Genomic DNA, 21,122 nt, shown 5'->3' with positions numbered 1-21,122 from the left:
GTACGGTTGATACCTCTGGTTACTTTGAGAGGCTTGGTACGATCGTTGCTGAGAGTAGCTATTGTAGAAGGATCCACGTCCTTTGGCACCATGAAAGGACGACTTACGAAACTGCAGGCTTCCTAGTGACCTTGCCGTTTCCGTGTCTTTCTTTATGGCCTGCAGGGCCTCGTCGATATGCTGGCCAAAGAGAAACTCCCCATCATATGGCATGTCAATGAACTTAGCCTGGGCCTCCTGGCTAAAGGATGTTGACTTCAGCCAACCCTGCCTTCTCAGCACTGCTGCCCCCACCAACTGCCTGAAGCCTGTAGATGCTACATCTACTGCTGCATCGATCATTTCTGCAGAAGTGCACTCCCCTTTATGCAAGATCTTTCTGGCTTCTGATCTTTCAGGCTCTGGAATCTTTTCAATATATGGTGAGATATCCAACCACATTTGTCTATCGTATCTCCCTAATATTGCTAGAGAGTTTGCAGCACGAACAGTAGTTGCAGCTATAGTCGAGACTTTTTTGCCAATGGAGTCCAGACGTCTGCCATCCCTGTCAGGTGGAGCGGTTACCGGCGAAGAGGGGTTTCTGGCCCGTCTCTGAGTCGCTTGGTTGACAACTGAATCAGTCTTTGACTGTCCTATAAGGCATTCAGGGGAGGTGAGTGGTGCCTTATATTTTTTGTCTACGCAAGGCAAGACTGCAGGGAGAGAATTTGGTGTTGACATGATCTTCAGCCCCTCTTTCCAGATGAAGTCTATTATGGGAATTGTTTTCACTTGCCTCTGCGGTTGGTCCTTAAAATCGTAAAGGAAACAGTCATCCTGTTTCGTTCCCATGGAAATTAGAAACCTTTTGTTGCTCTTTCCCTTATGAGATGGAATCCTCCAATATCTACAGGTGGGGAGTCCGCAGCAGGTGGAGCAGATGGTGATGGGGTTTGTGTTTGATAGTCATCCCACTCCGACAGCAAGGCAAGACTGCAGGGAGAGAATTTGGTGTTGACATGATCTTCAGCCCCTCTTTCCAGATGAAGTCTATTATGGGAATTGTTTTCACTTGCCTCTGCGGTTGGTCCTTAAAATCGTAAAGGAAACAGTCATCCTGTTTCGTTCCCATGGAAATTAGAAACCTTTTGTTGCTCTTTCCATTATGAGATGGAATCCTCCTATATCTACAGGCGGGGAGTCCGCAGCAGGTGGAGCGGATGGTGATGGGGTTTGTGTTTGATAGTCATCCCACTCCGACAGCACAGACTTATCATCCACTTCTGCTTCTTCCCTGTCCTCATCAGTGGTGACAGCCTCCAGGGTATGGAGGGATGGCGCCGGAGAAGGTGGAATTGTAGATCGTATTTCAGATGCTGGTGTTGGAGAAGATGGTCTTGGAGGTCTAAACGCTGTTACAGAGGCTTGAGGCATGGGCGTCAAAGGGAGCGACTCTGCCGATTCAGATGAAGGGAACCGGCAATAGTAGTCGTCCAACATATACTATAAGTTGTTTAGGAGAGCTAACGGCATCTGTGCCGTAGGCACCGCGGCAGAAGCCTGACCTGTAAGCTCAAGGAACTGCTCTTCTTCCTGATATTTTATAAGCAGCTCAGATGGACTCCTAGCTGTGCGGAACTCTCATCCACATCTGATTGCTCTTCATCCTCTTTAGAGTCCAATAGCTGTTCAGGCAACTTCAGCGGGGAGAGAGCAGCTAGTGAAGAGCCCCGTCTTTCTAATAAAGAAGCTGCCGTAGACGGCGAGGCAAAGGAGACTGCAGACGGTGCAGCTGACCAAACTTGTAATTCTTTACAAGATGAAAGAGGCGTCGACAGTAGGACCGTCGAAGGTGCAGTCGAAGGAGATGGTGTATGGACAGTGGCCGCCGGCGAGACAGTTAACTTCGTCAACGGGGCAATCATTGGCGACGATGTTTTCGACAATGAGGCAATTTTCTCCGATGATGTTTTCGACAACAAGGAAATCTTCGTCGATGTGGCCGTCGACGACGATGTAATTTTAGTCGACGGTGAGGTCGTCGACAGCAAGGTGATCTTCGTCAACGAGGAATCCGTCAACGGGGTAGGCGCCGTCGAGGTGTTCTTAGTCGACGATGCGCTCGCCGACAGGACCTTCTTACCCTTTGTCGATGATGGAGCGTAGACGACCAATGGCATTACCTTCGTCGACAAGATGGGTCGAACTGAAACCGAGACCAGCGTCAACAGGGAAGAGGCCGAAGACATTATCATTTTAGGCTTCAGGGATGAAAAGGTAACCGTCGACTTTGAAGAAGCGTCAACGATGATGATTGTCGACAGAGGAGCCGTCGACGACGAAGTCATCTTCTGAGGTAAAACTTTCTGTGAGAGTCTTTTTGATGACAAAGACTTTCCAGACTTTCTCGGGGCGTACTAGGTCTAGATTTTGAAGGTGGAGAAGCCTTTTTTGAAGAAGGGGAGGAAGGCAAGCTATAATCCTTGGTGGATTGAGCTTTTCTCGACACCTAAGCCCCAGGAGAGGATACCTCTTCCTCAGCCATCCTCTTCCTAGAGGATATAGTTGACCCCGAGGCTACACTTCCTACCCCAGATAGGAGGTTGTCCTGATCCTTGATTTTCTGCAGCCACAGGAGAAGACGACCTTCCATGTCTCTGAGGGTCTTCTGAGGAAAGGTCCTGCAGATCTTACAATCCTTTACCTCATGGTCCGGATACAAGCAATAAATACATTTCTTGTGGGGATCTTCCTTAAAAACCCTGAGCTTCCCACAAGATTCACAAGGCCTGAAGAGAGATTTAGAAGAGGACATTCTTAAAGTAGGTAAAAACCAGCCAAAGTTGTAAAGTACTGAGCAGAGCTCAGGGAGACTCCCTTTACAAGACGTGCGGTAGAAAATCCGAGCGTGAGCCTCTGGGTAGAACATTCTGGCGGGTGCTGTCGCCTGACTGGCTGCAGATTGGTCTATACAAAATGACTAGGATAGTCATGAGTGTGGAAGGGTTTGCTCTTGTAGCTTAGGGCTACTTTACTTCCTGGTTGGTTATTACCAAGGTTTTTTGGTTATTCTGTGCATATTATTGCTTTTTTTATTTACCTTGGGACTCCCACTCCGACGACGGGGAATGATTCAGGCATGTGAATCTATGAAAGACACCCCAATACTAGAGAACCAAAGCTCTCTTCTCCCAAGAAAAAACCCCAGCCTTGCCACTACTCGTTTGTTCATTCAGCCACTCTTAAATAAGCATTATTCAAAACACTCATGGACAAGAAGTTTCTAATTTCAACTAACTATAATGCTCTGCTGGCAACACTACAACTGAACAAAAACGAAAGAAAGTAACACTAACCTGCAAGTATGGCTTTGTGGGCCTGAAACTCTTGGCCAGCTACGCACAGGCAGCAATCAGTGAAGCGCGAGTTTTCCCATAAACCTCCTAACTCATCTGCCAGGCGACACTCTGGCACCTTCACCATGTTCATAGTGTTCTGCCCAGAGATGTTGACTGAGTCCTGCACCACACTAACCTAGAGATGCAAACAAAGGTTAGTCACTGTTCATCTACTAGTTATTCAGATAGGACAGGACAGTACATACATTAAATAATCAGAAGGAAAATAAAAAAAACAATAAAGGTGTTGTCATAGTAGGTAACAGATTTGTGCATCCTGAGATCTTGTTATGATTAGCTGCATTCATTAATAAAGAAAGGAGAAAGAGAGGTGAGAAATCTGATAGATGATCAATTATCCCCCAAGAGGAAAATGTTACCCTCAAAGCATCTGTTCATGGCATGTAGTGCTGTAGATTCACGTGCTGTGCATACTCCTGCCATCTAGTGTTGGACCCAGATATGTGCAAGTTGTTTTTCTTCGAAGAAGTCTTTAAAGTCATGCGGTATAGTAGCTCCTCTTCTTGCTGGTAATCTGCATGGTCATCGGGTTCATTGTTAGATTGTTTTCCTGCACAGCAGGTGATGACGTAATGTTAAGTGAAGCTATGTATACTGAGAGATCTATGCGAAAGTGGAAAAAAGAGATCGTAAATGATGCTGCCAAGAAATCCGGGAGATAGATGGGCACATGTGTTGCTACAGCACTACATGCCCTGAACAGATTCTTACAGGATAAGTAAAAGTTCGAGGCATGTGTGACTGTAAAAACACATGCTGCACATACACTGTAAAGCAGTCCTCCCAAAAAGCGGTGTCTACCCCGTGGTGGTGAAGCAGATTGAAAGATTATACAGAGCACGGCCTGACCAACATCAGCTTGTAGGCAAGCCAGCACATCCAAACAATAATGTTTTGTGAATGTGTGTGGTGTGGACCAAGTAGCTGCTTTGCATGTCAGCTATTGTGATGTTCCCCAGGAAAGCTACAGAGGTTCCTTTCATCTGAGTAGAGTGAACTCGAAGAGTAGAGGGCAGAGTCAAGATGTGTTGTCTATGCTGAAGGTAGGCAGCCAAGTCTAGACCAGAAACCTGCAAGTGAAGTATGTAGCAGACAGCGTCTTGCACTGTAGCTTTAAAATGATCAATATGTTTTGAGTGACAGTAGTGTACAAATATCTTTAATTTGTCCGCATAGCAGACCCGGGTGGTAAGTCTGCGCGCTTCCTTGAGAATGCTCATGCATTAGAGTGGAAGACCCAAACTCTATGACCTCAGGAGCCAGATCACAAGGTTGAGAGACCAGAGTCTGGGTGCCGGATTTCTCAACTGTTGGGCATGAGACGGTAAAGCTTGTTGGGAAGCCTCTTGTGTGAAACCAGAGTTCTCGAGCATAGTCGTGAACCAGAGCTGGCGAGCCCATGTGGTAGGCACAAGGATCAGAGTGAGGGATGTCTGGTGGACTTGCAGGTGGAGTTCTCACTCGTGGACTTGTTGCCACAACCTGCTGAGGAGGTAAGAAAATTGTTCTCTATCTGGAAGGTACCGCACGAACAAATGGATTCTCTGTCGGACAGCCACAGCCAAATGCTCGGAGATAGCCGAGAGAGTTGTGGGAGGCATGTGCCCCCGTTTCTGAAGGTAATGCATGGCTATCCTATTGTCCAGCCACACAAGAATAACCATGCCTATCAGGTGAGGTACAAATGCCTTTAACACTAGCTGGATAGCTTGAGTTCCAGGTAGTTAATATGGAAGCCCTAGGGTGCAAGAATAACCATGCCTATCAGGTGAGGTACAAATGCCTTTAACACTAGCTGGATAGCTTGAGTTCCAGGTAGTTAATATGGAAGCCCTAGGGTGCGCATTCCCATTTGCCCAGGACAGTCAGGTCCGCACCACATCCCGTAAGGGAGGCATCTGTTGTAACAGTCCTCTGTAGAACCCTAACTCGAAAAGGTTATTATGACATGTATGTGTTTGTGGCACTCTTGATCAGCCAGTCGACCAAATAAGGGCAGACACACTGTCTGTGCAAGTGTTTGGCCACCAATTCAAAGCACTTGATGAACACCCTAGGTGCTGTAGTAAACCCGAAGGGGAGCTCTTTGAATTGGCAATGTTTGCTGAGTACCACAAACCTGAGATATTAACGATGGGCCGGGTGTATTGGCATGTGGAAATAGGCATCCTCCAGGTCGAGCGCGGCCATGAAGTCGCCTTGCTGGAGAAGAAGAATTACATCCTGGAGAGAGATCTCCAAGTGCTCTAAAAGAATGCATTTGTTTAGAGGCCTGAGGTTCAAAATGGGTCAGAGGGTTTTGGGTATTAGGAAGGAGTAGTTTCTGTCCTGTAACTCCAGTTCTGTAGTAGGGGTATCTCTGTTATAGTCATTATCTAGTGAATAGTCCGGAGCGTGGACCCCGGAGCAATCAAAAATAATCTCTTAAGTTGTCAAAAAATGCAGACCTGCACAAACACTTAAGAGAGAATTTAAAGACAGATAATGCAGCCTATATCCACAGGCGACACTGTCCAGTACTTCAACTAGAAATTCCACCAAAAACCACAAACAGCACAGCCTGTCCAGTCTTTTCCCACAGAGAAAACTTTTCCTTTTCTCCCAAAAGCCTCTGAAATGATAGAAGTGAAAGGGTGGACAGGCAAGCCCCATAGGCTGCTATTATGTGGCTCAGACAGGGATACTGTGCCTTTAAGAAAACTTTCCCGAACTTTCTCAGTATCCCAGAATGCACAGCAGGTCCCTTTTACTTTCAGTTTTTTTGAAGGCGTAACACTCCAGACCTGTAGCATTCCTCACATGAATATCTTTCTCCACCGGGGAGGAGGGCGGGCGCTTATGACCCCCACTACAGAACTGGAGTTACAGGACAGAAACTACTCCTTTTGTAGCAGGGGATCTCTGTGTATAGTCATAATCTAGTGAATAGAATAGCAAGCCCATCCCCACACCAAAGCGGCGGTGGAGAGAAGAGAAACAACCCCACTACTGTGCGAACAGATTTCGCAGCGAAGCCTGCCCAACCTGAGCGTTTGTCCTGGCATCAGTGTCCAGACAGTAATGCTTAGCAAAGGTATGGATCGACTACCAAGTGGCCGCCTTGCAGATTCCTGCAAATTGGAACATTACGTAGCAAAGCAGTCGTGGCAGCTTTGCCCCTGGTGGAATGAGCCTTAGGTTTACCCACTAAGGTCTTATTAGCCTTTAGGTAACACAATTGTATACAGGACACAATCCACCTCGAGATGGACTGTTTCGAGGTACCAAGACCAGTCCTGACTGATCCATAATTAATAAACAATTGGTCTAACCTACGAATATCTTTGGTTTTATCCAGATAAAATTTCAAAACCCTCCTAACATCCAGGGAATGCAGGGACCTTTCCGCTGGAGATGAAGGATTCTGAAAAAACGTAGGTAAAGTTATGGTCTGATTAACATGGAAATCAGAGAACCTTTGGAAGAAATTTAGGGTGAGTACGCATAACAACCGTAGCAGCATAAAATACAGTATAAGGTTCTTGGCAATACAACGTCTGAATTTCACTCACCCTGCGGGCCGATGTGATAGCCACGAGGAACACCGCCTTCCAGGATAGGTGCTGCAACGAAGCCTTATGAATAGGTTCAAAAGGCTCCTTCATTAATCTGGACAGCACCACATTCAATTCCCATGAAGGCGAAGGAAGCCGGACAGGAGGGAACACTTTCTTCAAGCCTTCCAAAAAATCCTTGACCACAGGGATCTGGAAGAAGGAAGTCTGTAAAGGCATTTCCTGTAGGCAGTCAGCGCAGCGAGATGAACCTTAATGAAATGGAAATTAAGGCCAGACTGTGCCAAATGTAGAAGATACGGAAGGATGACCTCTTCCTTACATGTCGTTGGATCATAGTTCTTGGACTTGCTCCAGATGCAGAATTTCTTCCACTTGTAAGCATAGGAAGTCCTAGTGGAAGGTCGCTTAGCCTCCTTCAGTATGTCCATACAATCTTCTGGTAGATTCAAATGGCCATATTGCACTATCTCAGGAGCCATGCCGCCAAACTCAAAGACGAGAGGTTGGGGTGCACCATCTGCCCCCGAACTTCGTGAGAAGGTCTGGCCGGCACGGCAGCAGTATGTGAGGAAGGAGAGACCGGTGAAGCAGGTCCGTGAACCACCGCTGCCTGGCCCATTCCGGGGCAATCAGGATCATCCGCGCCCTGGACTGGGACAGCTTGATGAGCACCGCTGGAATCGGGGGAATGGGTGGAAAAGCGTACAGAAAGCTGTTCGACCAGTTGATCCATAGCGCATTCGCCAGCGTCCCCTGCTGGTAGTACCTGGAGGCGAAGTCTCGGCATTTGCTGTTTTCGGCGGTGGCGAACAGATCTACGTCTGGAGTCCCCCACCTTGCGAAGACTTCTCCTAGTACTTCGTCGTTTATGACCCATTCGTGGTTTTTCCTGAATCAGTCTGCTCAGTGCGTCCGCCTAAACATTCTGCACACCTGGCAGATGTGTAGCCGTTATCGTCAGTCCTCTGGCTAGCAGCCAGTGCCATATTGCCTGCGGCTCCTGCGACAGGGTGCGCGATCTCGAACCCCTCTGCTGTTGAGGTAATACATTGTGGTTGTATTGTCCGTCTGTACAAGCAGAGAATTGGTCTAGAAGGGCGGATGAAAGGCCTTCAGTGCCAAGTGAACAGCTCTGAGTTCCAGAAAATTGATATGATACGTGGACTCCGTCGGGGGCCACATTCTTTGAATCTGTAAGTCTCCGGAATGCGCCCCCCAGCCGTGGAGAGAAGCATCCGTCACAATAGTCTGCGTCGGAATGTCCTTGTGGAAGGGAACCCCTCCGAGGAGATTCTCCGCTGAACACCACCATTTCAGAGACTGAAGAGCATGCCAAGAGAGTCTTATCTTGTCGTCCCAAGATCCTTTCCTCTGATCCCATTGATCCTCCAAGCACTCCTGCAACGGTATCATGTGCAGCCGTACGTGTGGCGTGAGGAAGATACAAGAGGCCATAGACCCCAGTAGAGAAGACACCGTCCTCACTGTTGTAGATGGAGCGGTCATAAGAGCCTGAGCCTTCCGAAGGAGTGATAAACGTCTTTCCTCCGAAGGAGACACGCTTGCCAACAGTGTGTTGACGGAGACTCCCAAGTACTGAATGCACTGACCGGAGTCAGGACAGACTTGGACATGTTGATGTGCAACCCCAGTTTGTTCAAGAGAACGCACGTCTTCCGAAAGTGAGCTTGAGCTTCCGAGAAGGAGGAGACCTTGATCAACCAATCGTCCAGGTACAGGTAGACAAACACCTTGTTCTTCCTCAGGTGTGCCGCTACCACTGCCATACACTTCGAAAACGTCCTGGGCGCAGACTTCAGTCCGAATGGTAGTACTGTGTACTGATAATGATTGGCGCCAACTTGGAATCGCAGGAACTTCCTGTGTTTCTGTGCAATGGGCACTTGGAAGTACGCATCCTGTAGGTCTATAGCACATAGCCAGTCTCCCTGTTGCAGCTGAGGGTAAATCTGATGCGACAGCATGCGAAATTTCTGTCTGCGAATCCACTTGTTTGCTTGTCGCAAATCCAGAATGGGCCTGAACTCGTTCTTGTCCTTCTAGCGAACCCGAAAGAACCGGAGTACAGACCTCTTCCCCTTTGAGACAGAGGGACGTCTTCTATAGCCGTTTTCCTTAACAGGGTATTGGCCTCCGCCTGGAGCTCGCGCAGTTGAAAATGCAAGCTGACCGGTGGAATTGCTGGAGGCGGGCTGATGAACTGAAGACTGTATCCATTGCAAACAATATTCAGCACACACTTGTCTGGAGTAATTTTTCTCCACTCTGCCAGAAAAAATTGAACGCTTCCCCCCACCGGAGCGGGTAACTGATGACAGGGAAGTAACCGCTCAGGGCAGAGACCCGGCCGGGCCTTTGGACGTGATGGCAGATTTCTGACCACCCCCGCCCTTCTGAAAGGGCTTCCTCTGGAATTGCTGCTGTTGTTGCTGTCCAGACTGCTGTCCTTGCCCTCTACCTTGCGCCACGTACCGTCTTTGGAACGGGCGGTAGTTTTACTTCTGTTCCTTGGGCTTCTCCAAGCCCACCGCTGTTAGTCTCGGCCTCCGCCTTCATGCGGGCCATCTTGTCATCAGCGTGCTTTCCGAAGAGGGTCTCCCCCGAGAAGGGCAGATTGGCCACTCTCTGCTGGGCCTCGGGTTTTAACGATGTCAACCTAAGCCAAGCGTGACACCTCTGGTTGATACCATGGCAGTAACCATGGGCTGCCAGGAGTGACTAGTCCGCAGCAGCACTGATGAGCTGATTTGACACCAGCAGCCCTTCGTTCTGATCTCCATAAAGTTCTCCTTCTTCTCCCAAGGGAGGAGGTCTGCAAACTGTTGGGACTCCCACAGGGCCCGATCATAGCGCCCCAACCGCGCTGAAGCGCTAGCAGCCTTCATGGAGGTAGCGGCCGTCGCGCATACCTTCCTGCCCACTGAGTCCAACCATCGACTCTCCTTGTCCGGAGGCACATTCGACGATGGAGTGGTGGCGTGCTGCTTTCTCGCCGCCGTCACCATCACGGAATCCCGCATGGGATCCGTCCGGAGGAAAGCCGGGTCCACATCAGGTGCCTTGTACTTTTTCTGTAGCCTCGAGGGGGCTGCCTTCGTCACTGCCGGAGTGAGAAAGAGCTCCATTGCTGGTTCCACTAACCCCGGAACCAAGGGCAATAGAGGCCGAGACAAGTGTTTCTTGTGAAGCGTCTCAAAGATGACAGAGGTCGTGGGCGTGGGCACCGTCAGCGTGATAGCCAGCTTGTTAGCACCCCTCAACAAGACCTCCTGAAAGAACACCACGTCCTCCACCGGGGATACCCTCGTCTGAGGGGATTCAGATAAGGTCGGAGAATATTCCCTCTCACTGGACGACCCCGTACTGTACCGAGACCGACCCCTCCTGTGGTGTTGCCTAGATCTCGTCGATGATCGGCGGAGACTTCTGGATCTCCCTCTTCGTCCGGAGCGAGATCTGTGTCTTCCATGCCGTGGGCGTCCCGCAGGCGCCTGAGTAGCATTCGGTGGTGGAACCTGCTGCGGCCTGACCGGGGACCTCGGCCGAGGTGCCCCCTTAGGCGGCGTCGGAAGGTGCGGCAGTGAAGTCGACCTCGGAGGTCATGGTGGTGGTGCACGTGGCGGCACCGGAGGAGGTAACCGCGGCGGTGTACGTGGAGGCACCGGAGGTGGCAACTGTGGCGGAAAAAACGGAAGAGGAGGAGGCGAAGGAGTGCGCGGCGGCGGATCCTTCGGCAGTGGAGGATGAGGACTAGGCGACCTCGGCTTAGGAGGCGAGTACACCTCAGAGTACACCGAGCCCGGTGTCTCCGTCGTCTTCTCCCTGGGCATAGGCGATCGAGGCAGCGCCCCCGGTCGGTGACCGATGTCGCCGTTTTGCCCCAGATGACCTGGAAGGACTCCTGGCTCCAGAACGCCTCCTGGAGGAAGATCTCTTCCTATTCGGCCCTGAGCCACTCCTCGGCGTCGAAGAACGCCTCCTTGGCGTCGACGACCTACGCCTCGACAACTGGCTTCTCCGTCTCGACGCTAATGACCGTCTCCTCGACTTAGAACGTCTTCTCCGCTTCGACGTCGGTGACCTCCTCCTCGACGGCGATCGCCGACGCTGGCTGGAGTCTTCTCGACGAGTCGACGACTAAGTTGAAGATGACGACGAAGATGATGAAGTCTTCAGCGGCGATCTCGACGGTGGCCTCGTCAGTTCCCTCGACGTCGAGCTTCGACATCGTCTCCACCCAGAGCCCTGGGGAGAAGGGGAACAGACCGTCGTCATGCCTCTCGACACCGTAGTCGATGCGATTGACGTCGACTGAGAACGGCGACGCTTATTGGCCTTCTTGACGCTGGGGGTCCACCCAGAGGCCTCAGCACGTGCAGATGGAGCAGATCCAGGATTTCAAGACCCACCTTGACTCTGCAGCCTTCTTTCTTCCAGTCCCTGGAGCCTGATCTTCCTTCTGTCTCTCAGGGTCCTGGTGGCGAAAGATTGGCAGATCTCACACTTCTCAGGTAAATGAGAAGAGGGGAGACATAGGATACACAGTTCATGTGGATCCGACTTGGCCTTCTTCCTAGAGCACTCCGGGCATTTATCGAATAATGCAGACATATTTGACAAAAATAGAGTGCTCAGATGAAAGAAAAAGGAAGAGGGCACCAAAATACGTCGTGTGAAAACACTTAAAGTGCAAAAAATTCTTAATAAACCCAAAAAAGGAAGAGCTTAATGCTCCAGGGTCCTGCTAGCAGGAGCCGGAAAAAAGAACTGGAAGTAAAAGGGACCTGCTGTGCATTCTGGAATACCGAGAAAGTTCTGGAAAGTTTTCTTAAAAGCACAGTATATCCCTGTCTGAGCCACATAATGGCAGCCTATGGGGCTTGTCTGTCCACCCCTTCACCTCTATCATTTCAGAGGCTTTTGGGAGAAAAGGAAAAGTTTTCTCTGTGGGAAAAGACTGGACAGGCTGTGCTGTTTGTGTTTTTTGGGGGAATTTCTAGTTGAAGTACTGGACAGTGTAGCCTGTGGATATAGGCTGCATTATCTGTCTTTAAATTCTCTTAAGTGTATGTGCAGTTCTGCATTTTTTGACAATTTAAGAGATTATTTTTGATTGCTCCGGGTCCACGCTCATGAGCGGGACTATTCACTAGATTAGGACTATACACAGAGATCCCCCTACTACAGAAGTACAGAGTACACTCTTGTGCCCTGCAGATAGTAGGGGACAGGTTCTATAGCCCATTATCGAAGGAGTGCTTGGACTTCATCCCTCAGAAGCTTTTGGTGTTCTGGACAGAGTTTGTGTTTGAGATGTAGAATGGTGGGATTCAAGGAAGTGAGCTCCAGACAATAACCATGTTGGATCATATCCAGCACTCACTGGTCTTCTGTCATATGGGAAAGAAGCCTTGGAGGCACCCCCATGGGTGTGCTGGTAGCACGTGGAGGCTTTGGGGGAGGGAGGGCAAGGGGGAGCAGGGAGGTGGTCTTTGGGCCTCCACGGTAAGGTGTGCAATGAAAGGAGCAGAGAGGAGCAGGTGTTTGAAGTGTGCCTATCGCCTTAGTTGTGTCTGTATCTTTCTTGATCTTTTCTAACATTTGGTCCCCCTTTGGGCCAAAGAGAGGCTGGCCATCAAAAGGCATGTTCAACACGTTCTGCTGAACTACATGCTTGAAAAGGGAGATATTGAGCAAGGCGTGTCCGCTTAGGAGGAAGCTAGAATAAATCCCCAGGAGGAAGCTGGAATAAATCCCAACCGCAATGTCTGCTGCATCCAGGCCACAGCTTACAGTAGTGTTCAATATCTGCTTACCCTCAAAGACTATTTAATGTTCCCTCTTCATATGTCCTAAGGGAGGTGTTGAAGGAGCTCTTCTATTTCATTTCAATGGGCAGAACCATATCTTGATACGCCATTGGTTGGCTGATTGTGCAGCCACCCTTTTGCATGCCACATCTATGTACTTACTCTTTCTCCAGTGGCAGGACAACCCAGCTAGCCTGGGAGTTGACTCGCTTATGAGCAATAGTGAACACAAGAGTCGGGCGGGGGCTGGCCACAAATGTAAAAGGGGTAAGTAGGGGATGTTTTATATTTTTTATACACCCTAGATGTTATGCCTCTGGCTCAGACGGGGTCCTTGAAGATGTCAGGTGTGTGGCGTAGCATGCCCTTAAGCATAATGAGGTAGTGAGTAGAGCAGTGAGTGGAGGAGATGGTTTAAAAAATGAAATTCACTTCTAGGGGCTCTGTATGAAGATCCACCTTATGAAAGAAGGCGGCTCCTACCAAGGAGTACCTGAAAGGACGTGGAATTTTCCAGAGGGGAGTGCAGGGCAGGGTACTTGAGGGAAGAGAATGGCAGGTTCTGTGCCCCCCCCCCCCCGGTTGGTCTGCATCACAGGAGTCCCATGGGTCACCCAGCGGAGGGGTTTCAAATGTAGCATCCCCTTTCGAATGCCCACCCATGTCAGAGTTAGGAGACTCCTCAGGTGTGATGTCAAGAAGGGTACCAGGTATAGAAGGTGAAGGCTTCTCACAGGGTCAGGGGATGGTTGTGTGGGGGGTAAGGAGCTTGTAGCCTTATCCGCCTTCTTACGCTGTTTCAGTGGAATTGGAATGCCCTGGTCTTCCTCGAAGGACAACTGGCATTTCGAGGGTGCAAGAGCAGCAGACCCCGAAAGGGGGACAAAGAAAAAACTTGTATGGTGGTGGATGACCAGGTGTTCCTGCCTTGAGTCAATCTCCTTCTGCAGCTTGTGGAGAATCGGTTTGACCATGCCGGTGCTGATGTCAGTCTTAATGGTTGAGGTTGAAGTCTTCGGCTCCGATGGCGGCTTCAGTTTCGAGGTTCTGATTAGTGCTGAAGCAGATAGCGTTGGAGAAGGTCAGCACTGTGTCAGAGCTTGGCGGAGCATCTGGAATAGTTTATCGGTGCCTACCATGTCCTGAAAGAAACTGTAGTCCAAAGGCCTGCTTCTAGTGCTCCAGAATGGCTGTGTGCCCTTTGGCAGAGCGCTACTCTGATTGAGCGCAATATAGAGGGGGAAGCAAGTGCCATACTGACAGACTGCTGGGCTGGCAGAAGATCCTCGATTTCCAGTTCAGAGCTTTCCTCACGGGAGAAAGCCTCTTCATCCGCGGACAGCTGTGCATAATGTTCACCCTCGACATTCTCGGAATCAAATAGGTCTGGGGTGTCATCTGCTGCTACGCGACATCTTCAGTCAACGTGCAGGACCGTCGCGAAGAGTTTTCTTGGAATAGAAGGAGCAGCAGGTGCCTTCGTTCCGGCGTCAAGCACAAGTTGCAGGCTCACCTGGGCAGTGAGGACAGTATCAAAATGGCGTCTGTTCCACCACCGTGGCAGCATGGTGGAAAGACGCGACAGAGAGACAGGAGCAGGTCCTGAAGGGTGAGACTCATGAGGGGCAGCAGTCAAACTGCTCAATCAAAGTTACCGAGCATCGACCCAAGCCGAAGATTAAAGGCGATGCGATCGAAATACAATACAGACAGAGGGAAGGAACCAGTGTGGACTGAAAAAAAGGCACCTCTACGGCAGAAAGAAAACTGTTTGACATTTGAGTCTATGGCCATGCAAATTATCACTAAGAGGAGGAGGAAACATCTGGGCCCAACACTAGATGGCAGGAGTATGAACAGCATGTGCAACTACAGCCAGACAAGCCTCGATCATATACTTACCAAGAGTAACCACATTTTTCTTCTGATGTACATTTATTCCTTTACATTCCTTCAACTTATAAATTATTCTTAAAGCAATGCCACATGGGATTTAGGATTGAATAGGGTTAGTTAATCAAGAAAAATACTCATCACAACTACGGCTCCCGGTTTTATGGTATTTATTTTTTTAACATTTCCGTCTGTATTTATCCATATTTATTTTTGGGCCATTTTACTGGTATTTATCCATATTTATTTTATGTTTTGAGAATAAATGTGGTCATAAAATTGTATATTTCCACATTTATTTAGCTGATAAACATGAACTCATCCTTAACAAAAAAAAAACACTGCCATCAACGGCTGACCTTTGGTTCAGCACATCAAATCCCAGGTATTTATGAATATTTAGAGTCTTGTGCAACCACTTCCAGCGATTGCCGCAGTTGAGCTCCACTGAAAACCAGATACGTAATCTTCGTGCAAAAGGGAAGGTGCACCAAAAGTAGAGTCAATTTCCTCCGAGTGTATCCGAAATAACTCTTTATTGTTGTTGATAGTATAAAATGGACATCAGCCAACTCATAAGAGAGAATACTGCTGACGACTGTGGACATATCTTATCAAGGATACTGGTTGGTCTACTTACTACACTTATTGTGGGGTGTACCCGTTAAGGACGATATATTCTGAATTTATACTCTTTCGCAACCTATGAGTCACGTTTTGGACACATTTTATTTACACCTATTACTCTTTGACCTAGAGTGCAGGCATATTATGCCTTCAATTACTATATGAGCCCTCAGTGGAAAGAAACGCATTGGCTGATGTCCATTTTATACTATTGACAACAATAAAGAGTTATTTTGGATACACTTGGAGGAAATAGACTACTTTTGGTGCACCTTCCCTTTTGTACAAGAAGGCACTCATACTTTTGATGCCCGTCACGTTTTAGCAAATTAAGCAGTTAAATTAAAAAAAAAACAGTACAAGAGAAGTAAATATTAGCATTATATACAAATATATGTTAACATATGCCTGTATTTAAGGGACTCTCTTCCTGTTTTTAAATGTCCATGGTGTCCATCTGCTTAGCAGTTTGTTTGGAATTCTTGAAGGACAACAAAGAGTCACTAACAAGAAGTAAAATTTTCTGTTTTTTTTTAAAAAAAATAGACAGGAAATAGATTGTTTTGTTTCTGTATTTATCTGTAAAAATGGAAGCCTTAATCACAACCTCTAGGAAAATAGCTGTTACTGCAGCTGAGCTTTAATTTAATAACATTTATCAAACATATGCAAGTATTTCCGTGTGGCTACTGTAGGAAACTTGGTTTCTGTTGCAGTAACCCTCCCCCTCCCCACCCCCCCTACCCCCCCGCCCCCACCCCCAAATGCACAATTTTTGCCAGATTTAGGATGCACTTTGACTTGATGTGTCCCGGGTATCTGAAAATCAGGTTACATGGGCTTGTGTTCTTTCACAAAACTGTACATTGATACTCACAACTGGCACCTCTCTGGCCGCATGCAAGTCCCTTATAAAATGTACCATGGGTACCAAAGGCACTGTGACCAGGGAAGGCCTCCAAGGGCTGCAGCACATATTGTGCCACCCTTAGAGGTCTCCTTAACACACACTCACAGCCACTGCAGACTGCCAAAGCAAAGTGAAGAGTTGACATGGCACACATTCCTGTGTGCCATGCCTGCAACCCACTGCCTATGGTATAGGTAAGACACCCCTCTAGCTGGGTGCACTATACCACTGACTGGTGAGGGTACAGTTGCATGAGCACTATACCACTACAATGTAAGTCCATTCTTAGACATTGTAAGTGCAGTAAAGCAATACAAGAGTATGTGGTGTGTAACTTAATTTTCTTACTCCAGTATTGGAACTTTCATAGATTCACATGCTTACATCATAGTAGCTGGCAGTCAGCAGCACATTTTTTCTGTGCTTAAATAAATGCAAGAGTGTGTTTTAAATTGACAATCTGTAGGGAATAAAGCTTCACATGAGAAAACCATAGACCCCAAACAGATAAAAGAAATTCCATGCTTAAATCTACCAATTTAAAACATCATAAAACAAACCTTTATCAGGGTAAACGTCATAATATAGACATCTACACCAAAAGACATTTATATGAAATAAAATGTGCATAGTTTAACAGCAGAAAGTAAGGAGGGATGAAGGAGAGAGCTCACGGTCACTGAAAAAGGTTCCTCAGCACCGCTTTTCCTACTACCACATCATTGTTACTGGATGCATTCAAGCAGTAATGCCTGGTGAAGGAGCGAGTACTCTTCCAGGTAGCAGCCCTGCATATGTCCCGGATAGGAACTCCAGCAAACAAACCAGTAGATGCAGAGATTACTCTTGTAGGGTGAGCACGTACCCGTGCTCTTGGAGGTTTTCCTGCTGAAGGATACAAAAAGCTGTGACGATTTGCGGAAAGTTTTAGTTCTTTGCAGATAAAATGTCAGACAGCGCTGAACATCCAGCGAATAAAGAGCTTTTTCCTCTACAGTAGTTGGTAGAGGGAAGAATTTCTTAAGGATTAAGAGGTTCATTCAAATGAAAGTCTGATGACACCTTGGGAATAAACTTGGGAATAGTACGAAGAACCACTTGATCATTCCTAAACTGTAGAAACGGTTCCTGTATGGTCAGAGCCTGAATTTGTCCAACTCTCCTGGCCGATATCAGTGCCAAGAGAAGAGCCACCTTCCAAGAAAAGAACTTAGGGTCCGCTTTATGAATGGGTTCAAAGGGTTGTGGAATATGCTACTTACCAGTATTCATCTGTTCTTGGCATGTAGGGCTGCTGACATTCATATCTGTGCATAGAACGCCTCCTAGTGTTGGGTCCGGATGATTGCACATAGTTGTCCTGGAAGAGTCTTCGAAGTATCACGAGATAGGTGGCTCCTCCCTTGGACTACAGTGCGCATGGGCATCCTCTCCTTCCGTAGATTGTTTTTCGCCATTGTGGCAGAGATGGAGTATAGTACAGTAAGAGATGGCCATGCAAAGAGTGAATGCTACAGCTGCGACAGGCACCGGGGAGGCGGGTGGGCGATATGAATGTCAGCAGCCCTACATGCCAAGAACAGATGCATACTGGTAAGTAGCATATTCCGTTCGAGGCATGTGGGCTGCTGAATTCATATCTGTGCATAGAATGTATAGCAGTATCTCCCCTAGCGGTGGTTGCCCGTGCCAGCTGCAGCAGTCTGAAAAAGAGTTTTGAGAACAGCCTGTGTGAGAAGTTGGCCTGATATGCAGTGCTCACTATTCTAGTGATCACTATGTATCATTCCAAACGACCCTTATTGATGATTGGTTGTAAGTCAACCTTGTAGACCAGCTATCCTAGTAGCATGGACAAGAGCAGTCTTTAGGCTAAACTCTAGAGGGCGTGTTAAGCCAGCTGTTATACCATCACATATACCCCTTGAACACCAAGTGAAAGGACACCACACACGTTGTTATGAAAATAAAAGGATACTTATTTAGAACACAACAGCCCTGAACTCTTTATGAGGACACGGCGCTAAGCACAATACAAAGCTCTTAAAGAATTTCTGGAAGTCGCACAATTTACACAAATGCCCGAGGGGCACGAAAAACCATATTCTCTAAAAGTGGAATGCGAAATACTAGCAGGTAAGTAACTAGTCTCAAAGGCTTTTGGATCGCTAGGACTGGACTACTGAACCTTCAGATTACGAGCAGGAGGCCTAGGGAGATCGGGTGCAGAGTGTGCACTCTCAAGCGGGATGCGGGACAAAGTCTATGGATGCTAGATTTCGTAAAGTTAAGTGCTATCGGACGAATCCGACTAGGTAGAGCTGAAACGAAAAAGGATCTGGACACTTAGATAGTTAAGCTATGCTGGAGCACCGAAATACTCAGGTTACCTAGCCCAGGGGCTGCGGCTGCATAGGGCTGAAAAGACGTCGGGAATCCTCGTTGCAGTCTATGGAGCCTGAAAGAAGAAGTTGCTGGCAGGCGACCAGTGATGAAGTTCGATGTGATCCAAGCCTGGATCGGTGATGAAGGATACCTGTAAGCAGAGGGGACCAAGTTCTGAATCACTAGCCAGTGATTAGATGGGCACCAGGATGGCACCGGACGAAGTCACCTCGTCCAGGTGAGTGGGCGACGCTGGGCTCTGCAGTCTCTCGGACCAGGAGGCGTTGTTGGCGACCAGGATGGAGGTGCGAGCTGTCCCACGAAGGTATCTGCTGTAGACGTTGCTGTACCCAGGATTGGGGCAACAACTCTTGGCAAATGCAAGCCCACGCGGTGGACTCAAAATGGCGTCTGGAGGGGACCAGGAGGGTTCGGGGTGCTCCTCTGTTGGAGGGGAGCAAGGGCCAGTCAGGAGCAACCAGACCAGCGATGGAAGTATCGTCAATCGACGTCAAGAGGGCTACAAGCCAGCAGGCAAGTGGCCGGACAACGCGGTGAGCAGCAAAGAGCAGAAGGGCCCCACGCAGATCTCGTGGATGCTGGGGGGCTGGACTTCGGTGCTGGAGCTGCTCAGGGTTAGGGCTTCTCAAACCCCAAAGCACTCACTCGAGGATCCCTCGGCAGTCGTGCTGGATAAGCGTAGTGCAGTTCTGAAGATGGCCGGTCCCTCGAGGTCTCGTCACACCCACGAATCTCAGCTGGGCTGATGATGTAGGTAGAGGTCAGAGGTGCCAGGGAAGCCGGGTCTCGTCGTGCTGGCCGGTCTGGTTCCGGAGGAAGGACGTGCAGCAAACCGCAGTGTTCTTAGTTGGTGCCCGCAGGTGCAGGGTGACTACTCCTTAGTCACAAGGGAGAAATCTTGAGAAGAAGTCTTGAGTTCCTTTCGTTGAAAGTAGTTTCAGGATTCAAAGATTATCTCATTTGGAAGGGTCCCCGCTCCCACCTTTATACTAAAGAAAGGGGCTGGTACGGGACTAGGTCCTGCCCATGGGTGGGACCAGGAAGGGGGTGGTTACACCCCTCTCCCATGCCGGACTTTCCCCAGCTCAGGGGCTGGTGTGCCCCTGGAACTGGTTCTAGCCGGCCTATGCGTAGTGAGCACCGGGGTGCCACTTGCAGTCACCTTTCTATTCAGCCCTGCCTACCCAGGATACACAAAACCCTGTCTGGGATGGTGCTAGCACCGCCCCTGACAGGAAACCCTTTGTCCAAGCTCTCCTCGCTGGAAGGACTCCCAGCAGCAGGAGGTCTGACTTGTGTCTGTGGTGGCAGCATCCATTTTGTGATGCTGAGGCTCGAGTTAACTTTAACCGGGGTTCACAGTTACACACATGTCGTGTCCCTCTAGAAGGGTGGAATGCTAACCCCGTCGCCAGAATTGGCGAGGGGTTAGTATTCCAATGCGTATGACACGACATGTTTTGATAAAGCGATACCAGAGTTGGCATATAACCGCGAGGATTATAATGCACTTAAGAGTATATGGTATGCGTTATCATGGAACAGCTATTAGGACTGGGTTCCGCAAGCTGCAAACGGGCTCAGCTCATGCCAGAGCACCATCTCACATGATTCCAAGCACTCTGCCTTCAGGATTGTTAAGGCCTGCCATAGGAGTGACTGATAGGAATCTATGTGTCCATTTTAGGGTTAGATATAGGTATACTATATCTAAAGCAAAGGGTGATTACACCACCTTGCCCCAGCTGTCGTGCAGCCAGTTGTGTCAGATTTAGATGGCCAGCCAGGGGTGGCATAATACATGCTGCAGCCCCTGGTAGGCCCTGGGTACACCTATGCCTTGAGTTACAGGGTCTGATAAGGTGGCCCAGTACCAATTGGTAAATGCACCTAAGGTACACGTGTCAATTTAGTGAGAGAACAGCTAGGCTGTGGGTCTGATTAGCAGGCCCACGGCCAGAGAAGTCGTAAACCAGTGAAGCAAAAAGCAAAAATCTGGGGGTGATCATAGGATTGCAGACCCTACTCTCCTACAGCCTGTCCTACAGCAGCTTGCTGTTTGGAATGTACATCTACACAATAGTGTTTGGTAAATGTATGTATGGTTGACCATGTGGCTGCTCTACAAATTTTGTGTAAAGGAATATTTCCTAGGAAAGCCATGGATGCCCCTAGTTTGCGTGTAGAATGCGCCCTAGGGGGAACTGTTAAGGTGTGTTGTGCCTTTAAATAACATATCTGAATGCACTTAATGATCCATCTGGCTATACCGGATTTCGAAATAGGGCTGCCTTTGTGTTGCGGTGAGAAAGCAACAAACAACTGTTTTGTTTTGCGAAATGCCTTAGTTCTATCCATATAGTATAGCAGAGCTCTTTTGACATCCAGAGTATGTAAGGCCCTTTCAGCAACTGTCTGTGGATTTTGAAAGAACACTGGCAGTTCTATTGTTTGATTTATATGAAAATGGGATACCACTTTTGGCATGAATTTAGGG

General features: G+C 48.5%; 1 protein-coding gene across 3 annotated transcripts in view; it reads right to left on the bottom strand.

Moving 5' to 3' along the window:
* Positions 1-21,122, bottom strand: part of SPOP (speckle type BTB/POZ protein) — a 343,001-nt gene that overhangs the window by 114,123 nt on the left and 207,756 nt on the right. For all 3 annotated transcript variants that reach the window (XM_086923988.1, XM_086923990.1, XM_086923989.1), the window contains exon 7: positions 3,339-3,516. In XM_086923988.1, coding sequence (XP_086780114.1) covers positions 3,339-3,516 — 178 coding nt within the window. The remainder of the gene's footprint in view (positions 1-3,338; positions 3,517-21,122) is intronic.

The sequence above is a fragment of the Lissotriton vulgaris genome, chromosome 5, assembly GCF_964263255.1.
Source record: "Lissotriton vulgaris chromosome 5, aLisVul1.2, whole genome shotgun sequence".
In the NCBI taxonomy this organism is placed as follows: Eukaryota; Metazoa; Chordata; class Amphibia; order Caudata; family Salamandridae; genus Lissotriton; species Lissotriton vulgaris.
This window is presented reverse-complemented; position numbering and strand designations above follow the sequence as displayed.